The 23,386-nt window shown below is 41.6% G+C and overlaps 1 protein-coding gene across 1 annotated transcript in view; it reads left to right on the top strand.

The window, feature by feature from the left end:
• Positions 1 to 23,386, top strand: part of BEND5 (BEN domain containing 5) — a 733,046-nt gene that overhangs the window by 586,567 nt on the left and 123,093 nt on the right. The window contains exon 8 of the mRNA XM_081913981.1: positions 5,063 to 5,177. Within this exon, the coding sequence (XP_081770107.1) occupies positions 5,063 to 5,177 (115 nt within the window). The remainder of the gene's footprint in view (positions 1 to 5,062; positions 5,178 to 23,386) is intronic.

Below are 23,386 nucleotides of genomic sequence, written 5' to 3'. Positions count from 1 at the left end.
CGAAAATTTAGTTTCCCTGGTTCAAGTTCAGTATTAGAGACACAAGACTGCATTTGCTCTTGATTAGAAAACTTCTGTGCCTTTAATGAATTATGTTGAAATTCCACCTTCTCATTTAGGACCAAACTAGATGTGATACTAATTGCGTGAATGTAATTCATAGGTATTCTAGTGTAACTATATTCAGGGCCCCATACAAAGTGGCCTTGCATTATACAATTGGAATACCTGTTGAAAAATTTACTATAGCGAAGCACAACTTGCTGCCTTGCAGATGCCCTAGACTGGGGCATTCACAAGAGGTCCTGTGTAGGCCATCCCACCGCACCACCCTGAGCTCATGAGTCATCTTGCCAACTATAGCTATATGCCCAATGGCTCAGTAGATCCTCCCAGCAGTGAATCTACAAGACATGACAACCTAGAGTGACCTAGCAAACACAAAGGAACTCATATCATCTCAAATCCTATTTATAGAGAAGTTCCCTTCTGCTTAGTTGGTAGGAAAGCAGGAAAACCTTCTTGAGAGCTGAAGAATTCAGCGGTGGGAGGTATGGCTTGTGTTTGTACAGCTCTCCTACCTTCTAGAAGACCTCCTGTGTTTATCAGCTTTCTGCTTTTCTTATTCATTTCTTTCTTTCCTTCCCTATGGTGACATTCTCTTGCAGTTAGTTTTAGCTGCTAAATTGTTCTCCAAGAAATGAGAGCGTAAGTAGAGCCTGCTGCCTCAGGCCAATGGCCCATTTAGTCAGGCATCTTGTTCTCACAATGACCACCTTGGACCTGAGCACAAGAGCACTCTCCTCTCCTGCAACTGCTATTCAAAATAATAATAATAATAAGTGCCTTCGACTATGGAGACCAAACATAGGTGCTCCTCTCTGTAAGTTTTTCTAGAAGTTTAATTTGTGCTTTCAGAGCAACTAAACAAAAAGGATAGTGTGACTAACTTCCCTTGATATCAAATGATGATGATGATTTTATTTGTACCCCATCCATCAGACTGGGTTGCTCCAGCAACTATGGGTTGCTTCCAACATATATAAAAGCATAATAAAACATCACACATCCAAAAAGCAGAATATAAATGCTAGATAGCAGACTCCCTCAGACCCTGAGCAAGTTCTAATTTTTGCAGAATGGAATGGAAAAGGCAATGAAAATTTCATAGCCCACATGACTCCACCCATAGCTCTCTGGAGTGCTTAAGGACCAACAGTGGCAAAAGCAGGCAGCCCCATGTGGGCAGATGCAGACAGTGGGTGGGCTGAATAAGTCTCTTCAGTGGGAAACTTCTGGCCATGGCCTAACCCTACCTCTGCAATATCAAGTTAGCTATGTCAAACTAGGTTAAACTGAATATTTTGAGTATCAACAGTAACTAGTCTTTGACAAGACTTCAGTTGCCTTCATTATTGGGCTTACTGGATTGTATAGGCTACAAAAGAGTATTTTTGAGCTAAGTAATGCCTAAATAACTCCTAAGTAACTTAAATTTATTCGATTCAAGAAACATATCTCTTCTGTACCAACTTCAGTAAGTAGTACAAAGCTTTTAGAGAGGCAGTGACCATAAAGCACCCTTGTTGACTCATGCATACAGCATGTGGAAGAAATCTATATTGTTGTCAGATATGTGCATACTGATTTTTGTTCTGCTGAAATGTTTAATTGCATTTTATTTTTAATGTATTTTTATATCTTTTCATTGGATTGATTTTGATATCTTATAAGCTGTGGTGTGGCCATATTGAAATTGAAATACTTTATTATCACTTGTACAATTTGTATACAGTGAGATTACATGAGCACCCCCCCCCCACTCAGCTCTCTTAGTCTTAATTCCCCTCGTTTACTGACACACACACACCAAACCTAAAAGTCAGTTGCCCTGTTGTTATCTTTTCATTCAGCAGCCTAACAGCCCACAGATAGAAGCTGTTCTTTACCCTGTTGGTGCGACTAATCATGCTTCTATATCTTCTGCCTGAGGGCAGGAGATCAAGAAAGTGCCGGCCAGGGTGTGAATCATCCCTGAGACTTTTCCTCTCTCCTGAGGCAACGTTCTTCCGCTATTTCATCCAGCAGATTCACGGGACAGCCCATAATATATTGTGCTGTATTCACCACCCTCTGTAGGCACTTCCTATCAGATGATGTAAAACTTGCATACCACACTGTGATGCAGTATGAAAGGACACTTTCTATTGTTGACCGGTAGAAGGAGATCATCAGATGTTGATTGACATCGTTCTTCCGCAATACTCTGAAGAGATGGAGTCTCTGTTGGGCTTTCTTAACCACCTGGGTTGTATTTAGTTTCCAAGTAAGGTATTCACTGAGATAAACTCCTAGGAATTTAAAGGAAGAGATTCTCTCCACACAGCCCTCCCCGATGTACAGCGGGGCTAGTTCTCCTCTCTTCCTCCGAAAGTCCAATACCATCTCCTTTGTCTTGCTGATATTAAGGTGCAAGTTGTTTCCTAGACACCATGTAGATATTTTTTTGGACCTCCCCTCTATACGCTGATTCGTCTCCACCTGTTATTAAACTCATTATAGTGGTGTCATCTGCAGACTTAATAGCTGCAGTAGATGGGTTAGATGATACACAATTGTATGTATACAGGTAGGGACTTAGCACACATCCCTGTGGTGTGCCAGTGCTGATTTCTAAGGAATTAGATGTTACATGTCCAATCCTCACTGTTTGTATGATGGGCGGGAAATACATTCATACATAAATAGATAAATTATCTGTTGTCCGAGACTTCCGGGATAGCGCGAACGGCTAATGGCGGATTCCCTCCGAGCTCCGGAGGGAATCGGCTCTGCTGAGGACGGGTCTTGCCGTGCCGGCGACACGGGGACCCTCAGAAACCGCAGGCGCGGAAGCCTGCGGACTTGGTGACTCGGTGGGCACCTTAAGCGCCCTCCCCGACCCCCGAAGAGCCTTTTTAAAGGCTACGGAGAGGACCGGAGAGTGGTGTGGTGCTGAGAGTAGATCGCTACCTCAGCGGAGCGAAGCCGCGAGCCATGGCCGGAGAGCGCTGTCTTCCTTCCTGAAATTTGGACTGAAACAAAGAACCCGTGAGTAAAATGAAATTTCGACACTAAAATTTTACCATTGATTGGAGTACGATCGGGGGATGTGTTAAAAGGAAGTCCACACTCCCCCCCCCACAAAAAGATTTAAGCAAGGAGAGGAGCACTAAGGTGGAAAGACTTTTGTGCTTAGACAGACAACTTGCACGAATTGGACTAAAAAGTTATTGTGCTGGAGAGGAGAGAGGAATTTTAGAAGCTTTTGTGTAATCCCCCCCCTTTTTGGACCCGGGAGCGCCCTGCGTGTGAGCCCGAGGAAAAAGAGAAAAAAGTTTGACAGCTGTCAAAAGAGCTGTCAAACGGGCGGTTAAAGTCTAGAACTGTGATATTGAATATTTTTTCTGGATTAAAGGTGATACATTGAAACTGAACTGATTGGAAACAAAGTAATTTTGAACAATAAAGTAACGGATTGTTGGAAAAGAACTATTGGACTGGTAATCCCCCTGGAGGGAACAAAAGATACTGCAATGGCTGCAGAAGGAAAATTACTGGCAGAGATAGAAAGGATGTTTTTTCTCGTGGGAATCTTACAAGAGCAGAGTGCGGATATGAACAAACAACTTGTGACTCTGAACTTTAAATTGAGCAACTCTGCTGATGACACAAAGTGGGTGGAAAAAAACCCGGCAGCTGAAACAGAAGAGACAGCCTTGGAAATGGGGGAAAAAGAAGAAGAAGAAGGAGAGGAAGTTCAGATGGAAAGTATTAATCAAAAGCCTGCAGCTTCAGGAAACAAAGGAATTAAAGAAGACGACCAGTGGATTATAAATCTGCAAAAGGAGAGAAAGACAAAGGAAGAAGCCCCTGGAATATCTGAAATACTGGAATACAAAAGAACAAACAAGCATGATTGGGACTGCTTCTTTAAGTTTGAGTATGGGAGACTGGCAGATCCTTGGCAGCAATTGCTACTGACTGATTTGGTGGAAGGAAAGAATAGGGAGCTTGGGACACAACCTCTTCGAGAATTGAAGGCCAACAAGCAACAAAACCGACGGAGAGAGACTAACTGGGGCCTAAGAGCCTCGGATGTGAGAAATCCGGGCTGAAACTGTCTTTTTAGGATATTGATTTGGGAAGGGACAGAAACCGGGTCAGGGAGGGAGGGGGAGAGTAGAATAGTAAAAATTTATGATTTATGATTTTTCAATTTGGATATGTTTTGTTTAATATAAAAAGGGAGGAATTCGTGGGAGAGAATTTAGGTCGACCTTAGAGAAAGGAGCTAATGTGTAAAAACTGGATAAGTAAAATGGAGCCTAATAAAAAGTGTTAAATATTAAGAACAGATAATAATAATATAATAGAGAGAAGAGGAAATAACTTGCTGAATTAATTATTGAAATTGGGATGTGGGAAGGAGAGATGTGGGGAAGTCAATGAAAGAGGGTAAAGAAAGTAAGAGATGAAATTATATATGTTTTGTTTTCTATTTGTGTGTGTGTTTGTCTATAAAAATGTGAAAACTCAATAAAATTTTTATAAAAAAATAAAAATAAATTATCTGTTGTCCATTCAGAGCAGCATCCTGGGTATTTTGTTTTAATTTTAGAATTTTAGTTTTATTATAATGCAACAATTTTCATGTAAATATTTATTATGTAATTTGGAATGTGTTTTTGTTTTTCTAGTCTAGATAGGCATTTAACTTTGGGTTGAATGAGAAGGTTGGTGTGTAAACTGTACATAGGAAGGGGGTGGGAACTGAAGCAGTACTAATACCATTTCTACACATGTACAATCAAACCAAAGTTTACTCATTTCTTTCATTACTTCATATTAATATTATGATATGCGGAATCTATGTTCTTATTAAATTAGTGTGTGGGTAATGGAAAGCCTTTGTGAAATCTAGTCAGCCAAATGCCAGAATTAAATATATATTGTATAACATATTTTGAATTTCTGATTTATAATAAAGGCAAATTAATATTCTTTCCCCTGTTTCTCTCAGGTATCATTGATTTTCTTGTGAGTCCACATCCAATTGCCAAAGTGTTGCGTGATCATTTGGTCTTCAAGATTGCGCCGATGCTTAATCCAGATGGAGTTTATCTTGGCAATTACAGGTATGAGTTTTCATTCCACGACTGTGGAAGTTTGCTTATAATGTGCATTGTAATTAAAGCAAATTTTGTATGTTGCCAGAAAATAGGGGTGAGAGGTTAGAATGGTGGCACGAGGTACCATCAGTTCAGCTTTATTCAGAATAATAGATTGATGATGAAATGATGTTTTTAATACTGCATACTTTCTTGAATGCAGGAGTCAAATTTCACTATACTTTGTTCAGCTTTGTTTCATTTTGCCAAAAACTAAATAAAAAATATCCCAACCAGCCAACCTTTACACAATTTAACTGGAGTTTTCCTTCCTCTTTTGGAGTTACTGAGTGCATTTCTCCCAATTAATACTTTACTTTTATAGCTCTGGATGCTCTGAGGAAAGTAGTAATGTTATCCTGTGTTACTTTTGCTCCATTTTTCATACCTGAAATTCCTCTTACCCTTCTCAGTAACTCTCAGGCCAAATCAGGTGTTCAACCAAAGCACATGGTATGTCCTGGGACCATACCACTTAAGAATCCAGGGTGGAAGAATAATGTTGTAAGCCTCCCTGCATTTTGAAATCAAACAATTCAGGGAGAAGCTTTCAATATGGAAGCATTCATGTGAAGCATCATTCAGGCTTCCATTTTGAAGTATCATGAGGCCTTCTGTGGGGAAGGAGAGATTAATGCTCAGAAATTGGTGCTATAGGTCAGATTTTCTATCTGTGAAGCACACAAGTTCTGTTGTAAATGCTTGGATGCGGCTGAGAAGGCCCCATGATTCAAGAATTGTTTTGCCTCTGTAGTAGAAATTTGAGGTAGGGGTAAGATTATGTTGTAGCAATAACTGTAATAACTACAATGAAGTAACTTTTGTTACCTGCATGCATTCCTCCACCCTTCATGGATTTTTTTTTATTTTGATTTTTTTGTGAGCAGGGTTATGATAATTTATGGTGACTACAACTGAGGTGCCCAATATTTCTTAGACACATCTGGCCCATCATTTTCAGTGTCCCCTGAGAAGCTAGGTATTATTGCAAAAAGAAAATTATATTTCGTTCCTTAATTGCTGAACTGATAGCACATTATAATTTTAGCCTTTTCATCAGATGCAGGAAATTTAGCTATTCTGAAGTAAAAGGACTGCTAATGAGGTGGATGGAAAAGCATTAGATTTGCTTGCATTTCACCACGCCATTTACAAAAATGCCTAATGTAACTAATAACTTAAAAATGAATATAGTAAGCAGAATGCTGCCTATTATTGGAAGAAGGATATTAAAATCTTGATAATGTGAATACTTGATGGCTATTGAATAATTCACAGCAAGAGTTTCATTTGCTGAAGTTTACTGAATGACCTTTTATCAGTCCCATTTGAAATCTGAGTTCTGGTACTCCAGTAAAATGTAGTTTCAGTGTGATCCACCAATTAATTAAGTCAGTGTTTCTGGACTTAAGTTAATTTTGCTGAGAGAAGTACCCTGCCTAAACTGAATTACACTCCACACCAGTAGCTGCCTGTGACAAGGTACTTAGTACCTTCTTTCTAGCAGTTGTGGGATGTATAAAATATCCTTTAAATGTTAGTCTGGCATGGTCAGCATTAATCAATGTCATTTATTGTCGGGCGGCAAACCAGAATAGTTTCCCTATGTTGCCACTATGCTGTTAAAGATAAGGCTGTATCAGCCTCATTAGTTATTAGCCATTTTGCCAGGTCTTAGATAGAAGCAGTATGCTGGCTCTATGCATCCTGTGCTTTTGACCCTGAATAAATTTGTTTGAGCACTTCATATCATGCTGATTTGTTGCTGCTGCTGCTGCTGCTGCTGCTGCTGCTGTTATATTTATAACCCACCCTTTATTAGCACGTCCCAGATACATTTCCCAATGCAAACTAATTATCCCACTTCCTAAACATCTATTACTTATCTGTATTGTTTGATCTGTATTGTTGGGACGCGGGTGGCGCTGTGGGTTAAACCACAGAGCCTAGAACTTGCCGATCAGAAGGTTGGCGGTTCAAATCTCTGCGACAGGGTGAGCTCCCGTTGCTTGGTCCCTGCTCCTGCCAACCTAGCAGTTCGAAAGCATGTCAAAGTGCAAGTAGATAAATAGGTACTGCTCCAGCAGGAAGGTAAATGGCATTTCCGTGCGCTGCTCTGGTTCGCCAGAAGCGGCTTAGTCATGCTGGCCACATGACCCAGAAGCTGTACGCCAGCTCCCTCGGCCAATAAAGCGAGATGAGTGCCGCAACCTCAGAGTCAGTCATGACTGGACCTAATGGTCAGGGGTCCCTTTACCTTTACCTATTGTTTGATCAAATTGTACAAAGTGCAATCCACAGGAGGTTAGACAATACTAGTAGTAGCTATAACTGGTAGATGCCCAGACACTTTGTTGTTCAAGAGGATGCAGCAGAAAGCTTGTGATTTTGTTACCCAGTCAACATAGTTCTGTCCTGTTTCTACATCCATGTACAACCTTTCTGAAAAGCACAAAATCTTTTAAACATTTATTTCTCTTCACAAAATACACTGTTTCCTACAAATTTTCCTAAAGCATACATTTTTATACTCATTTTATCTTCTCTATACATTTCAACCTAAACTATGCTTCAGGGGGTGATTTTTTTTTGAGCCAATAAATATTTCACAAGATTTTGCAGTGTGAAACCAAAGGATAAATGCATTCTGATATACATACTCATCCTGAAAGTGAGAATCAGGTCTGTTTGCTTAACCATGTGGACCAAATGAAATCTTCGCGCATTCTCCCTGAGAAACATTCAGATAAATACGATCCCATATTCTTTAATGCTTGGCAACTTCTGAGCAAGATCCTTTTTTGGATTTTGGATATGTCTTTCCGTCTTTCCCAGCAGTTTACCATTAACACCTTCTGGATATATTCCGATACCTACGGCAACAATAGACAGGCCAAGGAAAGGCAACATAGTACTCTTGATTTAAAAGCTGCACCTCCTGAGGCCTCTGCTGAACTTTCCTTTATCCCAAGCTTGCTCTAAACTTGTCACTGTGTAGCTGAACGAGTGAAATCTGTTCCTGCAGGCGAGACGGCTGTAATTGTGCCATCTTCAGCTTAGATTAGTTCCAATTTGTCATTCTCACCTTGCCGAGATGAGAGACCCCAAGATGGCATGGAAGGGAATATGTTTTTTAATAGTGGCAGATCTCTGCTGAAGCACCCTTGAAATGCAGTGACAAGGCAGCGGCAAAAGATGCCTACACTCCCTCTGAAAGCTTTGTAGTCTATGAATCGGGAGCTAGCAGGTAGCAGCTGCTGTTCTCTATTCCACACCCTTTCATTATTGCTTTCACTTATTTGCTGTGACAGTGACACACGTTGGGCAAGGAAAGTATACATGCTAATTATAACATGCAGACCTGTCACATCTCAAACCTGAAATCTTTGCAGTGTCTGTGCTGGTAGGGAAAGGTCTTTCTGCTGCTCTCTCTCTATACTAGCATGGTGTTAAGGGTCAGTGGTGATAGAGAGCTGTCTAACTTTTATAAGCGCCTTCCTATTTCACTTCAGCGTTTCCCATAGGATGTTCTGAAGCCCAAACAGAACATTACATACAAATGTCTGTAACAATAACCCCATAAGCATTTAATAATAATAATAATAATAATAATTTATTATTTATACCCAGTCACTCTAGGCGGCTTCCAACAGAATATTAAAATACAATGGTCTGTTAAACATTAAAAGCTTCCCTAAACAAGGCTGCCTTCAAATGTCTTCTAAAGGTCTGGTAGATGTTTTTCTCTTTGACATCTGGTGGGAGGGCGTTCCACGGGGCGGGTGCCACTACTGAGAAGGCCCTCTGCCTGGTTCCCTGTAACTTGACTTCTCGAAGTGAGTGAACCACCAGAAGGCCCTCGGCGCTGGACCTCAGTGTCCGGGCAGAACGATGGAGGTGGAGACACTCTTTCAGGTATACCGGACCGAGGCCGATTAGAATTTTAGAATTGGGCATTCTACTTCTCAGCTCCTATCTGAAATCCAGCAGTGAGGAAAAAGCCTCTGAGTGGGGGGGGGGGGGCAAGCAGGGAAGTGGTGGTGAGCATAGGAGCCAACTCCTAGGGGCCAAGTTCCCTTCGGCTCCCCAATAAAATATTCGAGCTCCCCCCCAAAGTTGATGGACATTGCCTTTCAAATGGTGTGCATGTGCCACATCATGTGATCGATTCTGCGGGGCAATGCTTACCTGCTTCCTCCCCCCCCCCTAATATTTTATTCAAGTTGGCACCCTTGGTGATGAGCAACATGGTTAAATGATCCCTCCCCACTGCTTTTCCATTCCTGATCACCCTCACCTCACTGGAAGATATGAGATGGATGGGATCTTCTCAGTGATCTAGTCATTCACAAATGTGTAGGTATGCATTATGAGGATGTGGAAACAAGTATATATTATTATTATCTCAGCACATCAGTTCAGTCCCTCTAGAATCCAAAATGTTTTGCTTCTCAGCTCTGCTTGATGTTCAACTCTTTTGGACAGGATTGACTCCAACAGAGAGGAAGGGATCGTGGAGGGGTATCATTTCCCCCATTCATATCCCTTAGCTTTCAGTCATCATATATTCATATTTAATGTATATATTTCTTCTTTCCCCCAGAAGAACTGACCTTACTACTCCTTCACACACCCCAAACTAGTTTTTTTTCCTATGGAGTCACTCTTGTTTTTCACCCCAACTCATGTCATCCCCTCCCACCCAATGTATATTGAGGAACAGCCATCGGCAGATCAATGTTCCTCAAAATGCATTCTGAACTGGCTTTAGAAAAAGAGCAATATAATTGCCCATTAGTATTCCTAGTATCCTACTAATAATGAGGCCGTGCAAAACCCAAAGGGAGGCTTTTAATAACAGGACAGGGTGACTTACACCAATAGCATTTCGACATGGCAATTCCTTCCCCTGCATTTATTGAATTTTGTGTTGCATAACCCTAAAATGTTTAAATCCGAATTTAATGCAATTACAGTTTAAAACTGTATATAAAGCTGCACCTGCCACCATTTTAAAACAAAGGAAGTCTGGTGGCAACTTAAAGCCTTACAAATTTGTTATGTAGTTTGCAAACTAGTCTGCTTCATAAAATGCAAGTTCCTGAAAGTATATGCCTTCATAAATTTGTTAATTTTGTTACTAAGCTGCCAAGATTCTAAGCCTCAAGAAGCTAACATGGCTACTCCTCTCTAAATTTTGAAACAGAACAAATTGGGTTGGATCCAAAGTTGTGCAAGTAGGAAGTGCTTTTTTGTACAACTGTCTCCCACGATGACACCACCCACCAAATAGGCTTTTCTGAGAGTGCAAGGGACTTCAGTGAAGCAAAAGCAACAGAAAATATTCGTTACATGAGCGGTCTTCTACTTGTGCAATTTTAGATCCTACCAATTAATGTTATTAACTTCAGACTAGTACATTTTTGCCAGGTAAGGAAAAAAACCTAGCTTTCCCCAAGGTAGCAAAACAAAACAAAAACCATTCCAGCCATGCATGGGAGATAAGCTGGTAAATAAATCTTTCAAACCCAAGAGTACACACTAGCATGCAATGGTTACTTAGAGATTTGTTCCTCTGAAGGCCATCTCACAAAGGGAGAATAATAGTGTCCCCAGTGGATGCTGTCCAACCTGAAATCATCACTCAGTGCAAAAACCAAAAAGCCCAAACTTTCTCCTTCCCAGCTGGCATCGAACTGAAATTATACTAAGACCTGCTAGGAAGAGATAATAAGGAATCACAATCTTGTTGTTTATATGTGGAAGTAGCACAATCCTTAGGTGAGGAATCTACAAGAAAGATGGCAAAAAGAAAACCTTCTGTGGAGTTGAGAGCCTTTCCTTTCTTTCTGAGTCACTATTCCCCCTTTTATCTCCTCTTCACATGCTCCTGGGAGAATGTGCTTTTCCCCTCCTTTGCACTCTGGTGAAGATAGTGAATGCTGATGAGAGAATGCCCTGCTAGGGGGATGCTCCAGGCAGTCATTTGCTAGACTTATTCTTAGGAAGTTCGCAATGTGCCCAATTAGTTGGGGGAAGCGATGGGGAGCCAGCGTTAACAAATTCAGTTACACCCACCTACTTTAGAAGAGGAATGCCACAAAGCGCCACTCTTTCTCTGTTTTCACCTCTGTTGAATGGAGCTGGATACATTTTTATTTTTGTTATTTGCAAAATATAGTGCCTGTGATACCTGAAAGAGGATTCAGTATTATTTCTACTTTCAAATGGAATAACGTGGGGAAATGTGAGGACGGCCTACTCTATTGTCCTATTTCCCCTAACCATCCACAGCATTTTTTTAATCGGGTCTCATTGTTGGTTGATTTATCTGCCCCTCTAGGATATTATTGTAAAAATTATGGCATTCATATCTGTATAACCTGCCTTGGAATTTAGGATGAGATAGATTTTTTTAAATAAATAAAACTAAACACACAAAGATCATGATTGGGTGAATGGGAACATGGGAATGCCTTGTATATTTCATTATACCCCCCCGCCCATTCCCCTCTACCTTTCCTCTAAAGTTAGCATTGTATCTACATGGGCCTTGCCACAAACCATTGTTAGCTCCAAACCAAGCTCCCTGTTCTTTATTGTTTCACCTACTAAATGACTGGCCCTGTTGCTGAAAACAAGTTTCAGGATTGAGACCAAACATTTGAGGGCTGAACGCTGCCTCAAGGCAAGAGCCCCTGTCCCCTAGTCCATACCCAGTGTTACACCTACTATTACCAAAGCATTCGGGAGTGCCGTTTCAATGCACCACCAGATGAACATGACATGTTAGCATTGCAACAGTGGTTTCCCACCGCCATCTTCCTTTGGCTTGAAGAAGAATTCACTCTCACATGGAAACTTGTTTCCACATTTACAGTATAATCCTATACATTTCTACTCAAAAGTAAGTTCATGTGAATTCAATGTGGCTTGCTTCCAGGTACATGGGTGCAACCTAAGTAGCACATTAAAGGTTCTGTATGACACCCCAGTCCTCCTCAGGGATTCAGACTGAAAACATAAAGGCAAACGTGTGTAGGGGGCAAGGGGCAGGCATTTTGCCAAACACACCCCCAGCAGTGTTTTTTTCAGGGGGTACTCAAGGGTACACAGTACCGGCACCGCCCCCCCAGAAGAAAAGCACTGGTATGGCACTTACTGTAACAAATTTATGGTAAGTACCAGCAATGACGCCAGCCATGTTCCCATACTTACTAGGCTCATCCCTAAGGCTGCCATACGTCCAGATTTTCCTGGACATTACTGGAATTCCAAAGGCAGAATTGATGTCCAGGGGGTTTCCTTAAAAAAGCTCAACAACAACTTTTGGGATGTTGAAATATGGTGACCCTACTCATCCCTGACCTACTGACTTTTTCATGTTTAGTGGGGCAGTCTGGAGGGGACTTGTGAGCAGGGCCCTCTTAAGCATATCCAGCACCGTGGTGCGAAGCTCCCTCCAGCGCCCACCCACCCCGTTTCCCAGAGTTGTCCACCTTTTTCTAGGGAGGACAGCACTGCCAGCGGGGCTGGAGGAGGTGGGCAGTGGCTGGAGGGTGGCTCCTCTGTCGGGGAAGAGGCAGAGGCTGGACACGGCGCCTCCCGGTTCAGCTGGACGCTTCGTGCTGTGGTGGCCACAGCAAATGAAGGTGCCGGGCGTGGTGCTGCTTCGGTGCAGCATGGCTGAGGCGGGTGAGGGTGGCGAGGTGCCGCAGCCAGCCTTCGCCTCTTCCCTGGCGCCCTCCAGAACTTGGCGCCCTGGCACCCCGCGGCACTAGCCTCTATGGGTAAGACGCCCCTGCTTGTGAGCATATCTGGCTGAACATTCTTCGGATCTTCCTGAAACTGAGAGCTCTGTCTTAATGTGAGCTCCCAGTCAGGGCCAGCCCACCCATGAAGCCCACCCACTTCAGATAGCAGAATCCCATGAGGCGCCACTCCACCTTCTAAACTCATTAATCCAAATGTATTAAGAAACCCCTTCAGACTTTCCTGCTGAATGTGGGGATTTGGGAGCCCCTGCGTCACTGAGAGTGGGCTGGTGCATGTGCTCCTTTGTGTTCCTAATTCAATCCCAGACACATTCATTCTCATGAGATCAACACTCACTATCATGTCGTAAGGGCAGATTTGATAGTTTTGTAATAAACACACTGCCTCTTTCTCTGTTGAGCCCAAGTCTTAGTTTTAGTTTCATTTCATGTATGTGTAATTTATAAATTACTTCAAGTTGTAACGGGGAATATCCATCTCAGGATGACAAAACAAAGCTCTTCATGGGGCTTATTTTTCCTAATTAGGCATTTGTCATTGCAAGTGCTATATAGTATCATTATTATTTATATAGCACCTAAAAGTGTATATAAGTAAACAATCATAAACCTACGAATAAATGTATTGGTTTATTTATGTTTCTAGGCGTAAAAAAATCTATAATTACCAGGTACAGCCACAGCATAACTGCTATTTAATGACAATTCCTTTTTGTTACCATAGAAATGGGTCTGGAATAGTTACCTATAATTTCTCATTCCGATACCTCACACATGTTGTATTGCAGAATTACCATAGTAATTGCCTATTAGTCATCATAAAATAAGCAGTTATCCTAAAGATATCTGGATACTGTGAAATTTCTCTTCAGTTTCTTCAAAACTTACCACTGCATGCATTCATTTTCCTCTTGCAGAGTCTGAATGACAAAATCAACAGTACAATTATCTCAGTGAAAGGCAAAGCTGTGGGGGCATTTCTATGGGCAGAGCATTGTGTTCAGATGTGGGAAGAGCAGTAACGGGATTCCACTCAGTCATGAAATTTGGATTGCTCCCTGTTTCTCATCCTAATCTCTCTACATCATACCCTTGTGGTTATGTCTATAAACTAATAATTGAACAGTATTCTGTCTATTAAAATGTATTTACTTACATATTTTAAATATTTCTTAACTGCCCTTTGGAAGAAGATCCTAGGGCAGTGAACAAAAGTGCAAAAGCAATTCACACAGTATAGATGCAATCTTTTTAAAAAACCTAAACAACAATAAATAATAAACTAAAAATACTAAAGCTAAGTAACAAAAGCATAGGCTCACAGAATTGTAGAGTTGGAAGGGACCACAAGGGTCATCTAGTCTAACCCCCCGCAGTGCAGGAATCTTTTGCCCAACATGAGGCGTGAATCGATTAAGAGTCTGATGCTATAGCGACTGAGCTGTCACAGCAGTTCTAAGCAAAATTCCATCTCAAAATGCCCAGACAAACAGGAAAGGCTTAACTTCGCTCCAGAAAGATTGTAATGTTGCCACTAGACATGTCTTTTTAGGGAGGACATTCCAAAGTTGGGCTGCCACCACAGAAAAGGCCCTCTCCTGTGTAACAGTATCAACGACCTTTGTCCTTAAGAAAGCACAGAGTACAGTATCTACTACCTTTGTACCTCTGCAAAAGATCATAAGACATAAGCAGACCGGAATGGGAAGAGACACTCCCTCAGATACTGGGTCCCAAGTGGATTATTTGTTTATTTGATTTCTATACTGCCCTAGTGATCTCAGCACCTACACAAATATTTATACATTAAAATTGTAAAAGAGAGTATAAAAAATTAAAAACAAATCTGAACTCCATACCAAATCAACAGCAGAAAGGTAGTCCTCAATTATAAACGGGCCACACTGGCTTTGTCTTCAGCTGGCACTAAAACTCATACAGTATTGGTGCCAGCCATATTTCTGGCAGGAGAGTGTTCCACAATTGGCGTGCCACTACAGACAATGCTCTGTCTTGAGTCACCATCCACTGTACCACAGTTCCTGGTTGGACTTCCAAAAAGACCTCCCCTGCGGATCTAAGGACCCAGGCAGGTTGATATAGGGAGATTTTCCTTCACATATTTGTCTCCCAATTTATTCACAGCTTTACATGTCAGCAGCAACCTTGAAGTAGACTGGTAGCATATAGGCAACCAATGTAGATTTTACAGGTCTCTGCCATTCAAAGCTACAACCAATGTGACCTCTGTTGCATTGGTAAGATTGGCAGGGTATGCAACCGATGTCTTTCTTTTGGGGTGGTACAGCTGATCAGGGCAGTGGTGTATCATGGGGGCCACAGGGGTGGTTGCCCCAGGTGCAAAATCATTAGGGATGCAAAATTTCAACAACCAGGGCTGCCTCAATACAACTGCACACTTCTGTTGCAGGGCTCCGTTGAAAACCACTTCTCCATGCAAACCAGAAAGTGACCTCTCCAGAAAACAGAATGGCTCTCCCCTGCTCCCCTTATTTCTGTGCTTAAATGCATAAGCCATCTGTTTTCCTCCCTCCCTCCCACTAACCCACTCCATGCAGCCCCAGGCACTGGCAACCCACTCTATGTCACTGGATGAGGAACAGGTAGTTTTTCTCTTACTGTGAAAAATTATCAGAAATTCACTCCCCAGGACACCCAAAGATTAAAACAAAAACAAACAAACAAACAAAAATCCCACATGTTTTAAACAGCTTTGGCACAACCCAAAATTATATGTAAGAAGCCATTCCCTTACTTGTAATTAGTTACATTAAAGGGGCTGAGAATGAGGTAAAGAACTCCTTGACTTGTTTTATCACCCTTTGGTCAAGGTGTACTAACAGGAACTGCCTTAGAGATAAGTACCATCCTTTGCATGAAAATTGTGGTTCAAACATGTGTGTATCATACACATGTTTATGCATATATATTCATGTATATATTTCCATTCTGATTTCACTGTTCATTTTGATGACAGTTTTAAGACAGTTTTTCAGTCATTTTGAGATTTTTCTTGCCGTTGCTTTAAAAAACTCCCTTGTAAAATGGTTGTCATCTCTTATCTTAAAACAAATACCAGCTTGCAAAAGGGTTTCTACTGCCTGGTGCTGAAAATGCTCTTTATATTGATGTGGTAACTGCTCATTTAAACCATATTACAGCTCCTGAGTATTTTTCAGTTGCTATTGATGTGACAAATTCTCTTGCACAGAGGATTTCACCAATCAATAGCGTGTGCGTAAGCGCTTTAGCAACAAAACCTCACACTTTGGGATGTCAATTGAATCTGAACCTTTTTAGCAACATTAAATAAAGCATCCTTTACTTTTCTTTTGGTGCAGAAATGTCTAATTTAATCCGGCATGTATAAAAGGCTGGGCAATTTTGTGGTGGCAGTCTTAATAATGTGTCATATTGTAGCTAGTTTGAGTGTGACTGCTCTGTCCTTCACCTTCTAGTAACATTGATCTGAAAATACAAAGTAACCCATTTCCTCTCTTGAGAAGATGGCAAAAGGAGACCTAACGTGAGAGAATTGAAACCATAGTTCTTTTTATAACTGCCATTATTCCTCCAGGAATGAGCCGTGCCCCCTTAAAGCAACAAATCTATTTATTTTCCATTTAAACAGCCTTGATCCTGATTGCTGCTTTAGTCATAGCCAATTTCTAATCAACTGAAACTGGAGGTTTATTTTGCTTAAACTCCATTGAAATATGGAAATACATTTTTAGATTTCCTTCTTGGTCTTTCCTTGACCTTTTTCTGGGCTTGTTTCCACTTTCTGAATGGCTTACAGCTCCTCTTTGTATTAATTAAAGGATATGTGTTTTAATGAACCTTTGTTAGGTTTTCTTTTGTTCTGATACTTGTGTATTCATCTTAGATATGGAGCTCAGCTCTCTCTGGGCTTCATAGTGGCAAAGCCTAGTCCAGAGCCAAGCTATTTTATAGACCCTTTCTCCATCTAGCAAAACTTGCAGCTATTTACCTATCATGCCCAGGCACTGGTTCCTATCTCTTCATTGCTTGTCTACCAAATATAACTCTCTAGATCAGTTGCTATACAGTAAATTCATTTCTGCCATGATAGATAGCCTCACTGCTGTTATCCATGCTCTGGTGGTTAATTCCCAGGCTGGCATTTGTGGGGCTACCTTTGAAGACAGGCTGGAAGCTCCAAATAGTTCAAAATGTAACTTTCAGACTGCTAACAGGTACCAAGAGTTGGAAGAGTTTATTACCCCAGTTTTGAAACAACTTTATTGTCTTCCCTGTTCTCTTCTGAGTTCAGTTCAGTGTGCTGATACTTGACTTTAAGGTTCCATATGGCCCTTCGTTTGTGTAAGGTAAACCATACCCTCCTGCCCACAAAACCATTCATTGAGGTTTGCCCACTCTCTCCCACCTTAGGATCTCCAGTAAGTGTCTAACCAGAGAAAAAAAAGCTTGGATCCTTGCCTATGAAATGCCCACCCCAGAGATGCTCACCTGGTGCCTTCTTTGCTTTCATTCCAGTGCCAGATGAGGCTCTTCCTGTTTTTCCAGACTTTTTAAAAATGGTTAATTTTCAAAATATTACCTCTTGTGAGTCCTTATGAACTGGAGTTTTGCTCTGCTGTTGTATTATTATTGTTTGTTGTTGTTGTTGCCGTCAATACTTGCATTGATCACTTTTGAAAGATGTCCACTGACCACTGGAGGGCAGGGTAAAACGTTTTGCTAATTCAATCACCATCTTCTAAATTCCATAATTACAAAAAAAAAAAAAAAAAGGATTGAATGCTCCTTGGACAAGGAGCCTGCCCTTTTCACTCCACTCTGTTGTTACATACAAATAGAAATCATGGCCATCAAATGGGCATGATTAGAAATTGCAGACAAATTTGCCCAAATTAAAATGCTCTTGGATTCATCTAGGATGTGTTTTAGGGGGTCCCCCCCCCAGTGCCATGGTAACAAGCATTATTTTCTCTCACAGTTTCTGTAGTCTTGCTCCAACTGAGGTGAGATTAGATACTGCATCAATATGAGTTTGTTGGATTTCTCAATGTGACTGGAGGAACTTCCTTTTCAGGGTTTCTGATAGTGTGGGCATGCATAGGCTATTTCAGACATTCCTCTGAATGCTTGTAGGGCTAGAACCAGTGTATGTGGATGGACATGCTCCTCCTCTGTCTTTTAAGCATGTTGTTGTTGTTTAGTCGTTTAGTTGTGTCCAACCCTTCGTGACCCAATGGACCAGAGAACACCAGGCACTCCTGTCTTCCACTGCCTCCCGTAGTTTGGTCAGACTCATGTTTGCAGCTTCGAGAACACTGTCCAAACAACTCGTCCTCTTTCGTCCCCTTCTCCTTGTGCCCTCCATATTTCCCAACATCAGGGTCTTTTCCAGGGAGTCTTCTCTTCTCATGAGGTGGCCAAAGTATTGGAGCCTCAGCTTCACGATCTGTCCTTCCAGTGAGCATGTTAGGGGTAATATTACTCAGAATCTTCTTTGGTTGTTTTGTTGTTGATTTATTATTATTTTTCACATTTCCTCCAAAAGGAACCCAGGGTAGCTAAAAATGATCTGGAATTTGATAGCTAGGATTCTTACTTATTCCTTGAAAGACATTAGGCAAAATACATGCATGCATACATAATTTTATTTTTATGCCGCCTTTCAACAGTTCAAACCATGCTCTAGGCAGCTTACAACCTGAGAAAATTACATCACTACAACATAACAAAAGTGGTCATAAAAATAAATAAAGCATGGGAAAAGACAAGCAAACTGAACAATTTCCACATAAATCACAAGAAGATCTGAAATAAAGATGCAACCAAACAACACCCCCCTCAAAACACACACACAAACACACAAAAAAACACCCAACCCAAGAGTCTGTTCAGCTGCTTACCTTTTGTAGCTGGAGTCAGTCAGGGCCTCACCTTTACAGGCCAGGTGGAAATAAAGCCTGAAATGCGGGGAGTAGGTCCTCCCTGACTCACAGCGAATATGGACTCACAGCCAAACATCACAGCAGCAGCTTTTGGTTATTTAATTTGTATTTTTTAGGTGTTAGGGCAGTGTCAGTAGCAGAACATGAAAGCAACCCCATTATAGTCCCCGCACAGCTCCATCTGCAGCACAACTGTACAATCAAATCAAAGGAAAGTGAATAGTAAAAGTTGATCACTTTTAAGAGACAGCAGAAAAGTGACTAGACCGTGCTTCATCTTGTTGTCATTTATTATAGGCTGTGGTGCTTAGGACTAGCAGGGCAGGTCCACCCCATCAAAATGCGGAACTGGGGCAAAACTTGGAACTAGCAGAAGAGATGTGGGATTCTGATCAGGGCAAAGGTCCTGCCTGGTGTCCATTTTTGCACAGATTTAAATTTGGGCAACATTTCTATTTGTGTCTTGTGAAAGAGCTGAGATGGTTTGTGATAGATTGTTGGATTGCATAGAAACATTGGAAGCTGCCTTCTGCTGCCCATTGGTCCATTCAACTAAGTATTGTGTATACAGTGACTGGCAGTGGTTTTCCAGGATTTCAGAAAGGGGTGGATCCCATTCCTACCTGGAGGTGCTAGGGATTGAACCTGGGACCTTCTGCTGGCAAAGAAGATGCTCTGCCATGGGGGAAAAGCTTCCCCAATGGAAAACGATGCAACCATATTAGTGAAAGGTCGGTAAAGAGAAAATAAGCAAATAATAGATAAACAATAATCTGCTAAGAGATCAATGGACAATAAGTCAGTTTATTTAATCTTGCAGGTGAGCTCTTGCAAGAGCAGATCACTTTGATTTCTGCTCATTTGTTTGATATTGCAACTGAACTCTTCTTACATTGGCAGCCACTTAGCTTTCACTGCTTTGCTTAAGGTTGTTCCCGATCTGCTCTTGCAACATGGCAGTTCAGATTGCTTTTCCAAATGTGATGTACTGAGATTCTGACCATGTTTATAAAACAGGTGAGAACTTATCTTTTGATTCAATACAATTTAACTTAAGCCTAGCTATAAACTGTGTGTAAAGCGATTACTTGACCTAGGACAAAGAGACACTCTTGAAAGTGGTCCCCAAATCACTGAGAGGAATAGCACATTAGAAACTGTTGGTATGCAGAAGATGTGGGATAACTATGGATCCAGGAGAGGGAAGCATTTTATTTTATGTCTCCCTCATCCTCCTGACAAGCCGGAAGGGATGTGTATTAATAAAACCGTAAGCGAATTAACTTGCAGCTACTCAGTGTTAACCTAAGTCCCCAGGGAAAAAGAAGACGCATTTATTTCAGGTTGTGCAGATCATAAACCTTCTGCCTTGTATAACATCCGTGCTCTGGTTACTAATGGACTCTTCCCCCTTTCATTCCTGATGTGGCCATTGAGCTGATGAATTGCACAGATTATACAGTGATAATGGATGGGGAAGGGGGATTTCAGCAGTCACTTTAAGCAAAACACGAACAGTAAATTTTGCTGATTCCCTCAAGCGCACCTGGAGGAGTAATGCTGTGTTGATGCAGAGGTGAGAGGAATTCAGGCATTTTAGGGGAAATGTGCTTTATGTGTGGGTCCTGCTTGAACCTGTTGAAGAAGCATTTAGTTCTGGCCTCATCAGCTGAGCTGCAATGGTTCCTCTTTCTACAAACCGCTCTCATAAATGTGTGTGTGCAAAATAAACGAGCAGTTACTTACTAATTTATTGCATGGGATCCAGGCATCTTCCCTCAAGACAGAACTACGGTTGTAGGGATTTTGAGTTTTCTGAACATTGCAATGTAGAGAAGGTGCTTGTCAACATTTCTGAGCACCGCAGTGGGGAGAAGGTGGCTATCAATGATGCATGCCTTTCTAGTGAGCGGAAGGTGTTTTTTCTTAAAGGTTTCTACATGTTGTTTGCTCCAGTATACCTGGTGAAGAAGATTTCAAAGTGCAATCAAAGCCTGTAACACTTGCTTACCAAAGACAGATAGGGGGATGAGTATTCATATCACAGGAACTGCTGTCTCAGACATCTACTTCTGACATCCTTCTTGACATCTTCTCCGAGAAGCGGACACGGAGCAATGGATCCAAACTACAAGATAGAAGATTCCACCTAAACATTAGGAAGAACTTCCTGACAGTAAGAGCTGTTCGACAGTGGAATTTGCTGCCAAGGAGTGTGGTGGAGTCTCCTTCTTTGGAGGTCTTTAAGCAGAGGCTTGACAAGCATATGTCAGGAGTGCTCTGATGGTGTTTCCTGCTTGGCAGGGGGTTGGACTCGATGGCCCTTGTGGTCTCTTCCAACTCTATGATTCTATGATTCTTGCACCATTGCTATTATGACTGGAGTGTTTTTGAGTGAGCATAACAAGAATGTATTTTTTATAGAGGCACATGTCAGAAATCCAGAGGGAGAGCTTCAATGGTGGGGTCTGACCAGGAACTTGACCAGGAGGGCTCTGATCCATGGCCTCTTCCTCCCCCTCATCATCCTTTTCAAGGTCCTCAGTGTTGGAGGTCCTATGATACATAAGGGAGAAGACCTGAAAAACACTGAAGTTATCTGTCACCTCAGAAGAACACCCATGTCATTTAGAACTGTGCCAATTGGATACAGCATTTTCTGAAGTTATGAATTTCACGTCATGACAAATATCTGGCTCATCTTTCAACAAAAGCTTAAACAGAGAACAATGCAAATGAATGCTGAGAATCGAATATCTGTTGGGAATATACGAGTTTATGTATTTATTAGCTAAGCTCTTGCATAACAGGGGAACGAATAACAAGGCAAATATTGATATTCATGTCAACTTGATGCAACAAAATAAAAGCAGGATTAATAAATTATGTTAAAATAAATTCACGTACATGTTGCACAGTGACACCTTACAGTGATGTATTCAGTCTGGGAGAACAACAACCCCCAAATGCACATAATCATTATTGGTTCAGATATAATATCAAGTGTGCTGCTGGGCATCTGCATTGTAGCTTTTTGGATTAGAGATTTCATTAAACTCTTTTGTCGGAAGTCTTTTCATGCAAAGTTTTTCTCCCCCCTTTTCTCCTGTAACTTTCATTCCATCCAATTAATTTTCCCACATCTTTGAAGCTGAGCCAGGACCACTGAGACTTTGCCTGGACTCTCTGAGAAGCCACTGATAGTGGTACAGACGTCACAGTGGGCAACAGGGCTCCTTTAACTGCAGCAGGAAAAGGCAGGAAGGATTTGAGAGCCCTTAAGCTCTTGGAGTTCATTGATTAGAATTGAAGAACTGGGAGAGGCGATTGATGCAGGCCTTTCATTTTCATTCCATCCCCACACACCCTGGGAACACCCCATAAGCACATACATTTATTCAGCAGCTCTGCACATATTAACATCTGTTTGCTGTGTAGCTGATGCCTAAATAAAATGAAGGAAAAGATTGCAGAAGAACAACCATTCTCCCCTGCTGATTGGTGGCTATTGTACAAAAGACGGGGAGAAAGTACGGCAGCAAAACTTTTACCCAGTAGCATGAAAATAATATTCCAAAGGATGGGCAAAGAAGGAATATCATACAGCTAATATCTGTTTTGCAGGCTACAACAAATGCCCTAGAAGCTGAAATTAGAGTTTGTTTTGGGTTTCTTATTCTTGTGTGTGTGATGACACAAAACTGCATTGTATGGACGCATCTGACACTTGGAGCTGGTTTGCCTGCAACGTTAAACTACATTTTAAAAGGTGCTATGGTTTAGTGAGCATGAGCTGCTGCTCCCTCACTCCTGACTGTTCCTTGTGGGAGAGGGGAAAAAAGACAAACATGCCAGAGTCTGGCGTGGCTTAACATGTGGATCCAGGATCATGGTTTGTTACACTCAAACAAATCATGAGTGGTAATCATAGCTTGGCTTCTGCCCATGATTTGTTTCAAGAGAAACAAACCATAAGCCCAGGTTTGCACATCACAGCATGCCCACAGGCAGATTTAGGAGAACATGCCCAGTTTTGGTTGCACTGGGTGGAGAGCCTTTCAGGTACCGCAGGGGATGCCACAACTGTGATGTGGAATGGAAGGCAAGAGCAGGGGGGTGCCAAACTTTGGCATTGTGCAGGGCACCGCTGAAATTTCAGACCCCAGGGTCTACCACTGGCATGCCAGGTGCTGGCATGTTTGGACTTGTTTACGCTGGCCAGAGAACCCCTCCAGAAACCGGCTGCTTTTTTTGTTTGAGTTTATAACAATGAGATGCTGAGAGAAACCAAAATCATCAGATCTGCCCAACCCTAGTTACTTGTTAATTGAACCATGGTATTTTGGCTTCAGCCAGCACCATATGGGTCATCTGTTTTTGGAAGCAAGCAAAATCCATTTTAATTTCAGCATCCCTGTTTCATCTGCTAGTTCCA

This window comes from Podarcis melisellensis (genome assembly GCF_964234715.1).
Source record: "Podarcis melisellensis genome assembly, chromosome: 6".
Taxonomy (NCBI): Eukaryota; Metazoa; Chordata; class Lepidosauria; order Squamata; family Lacertidae; genus Podarcis; species Podarcis melisellensis.
Note: the sequence above shows the minus strand (reverse complement) of the source record. Positions and strands in the feature narration are given on the sequence as shown.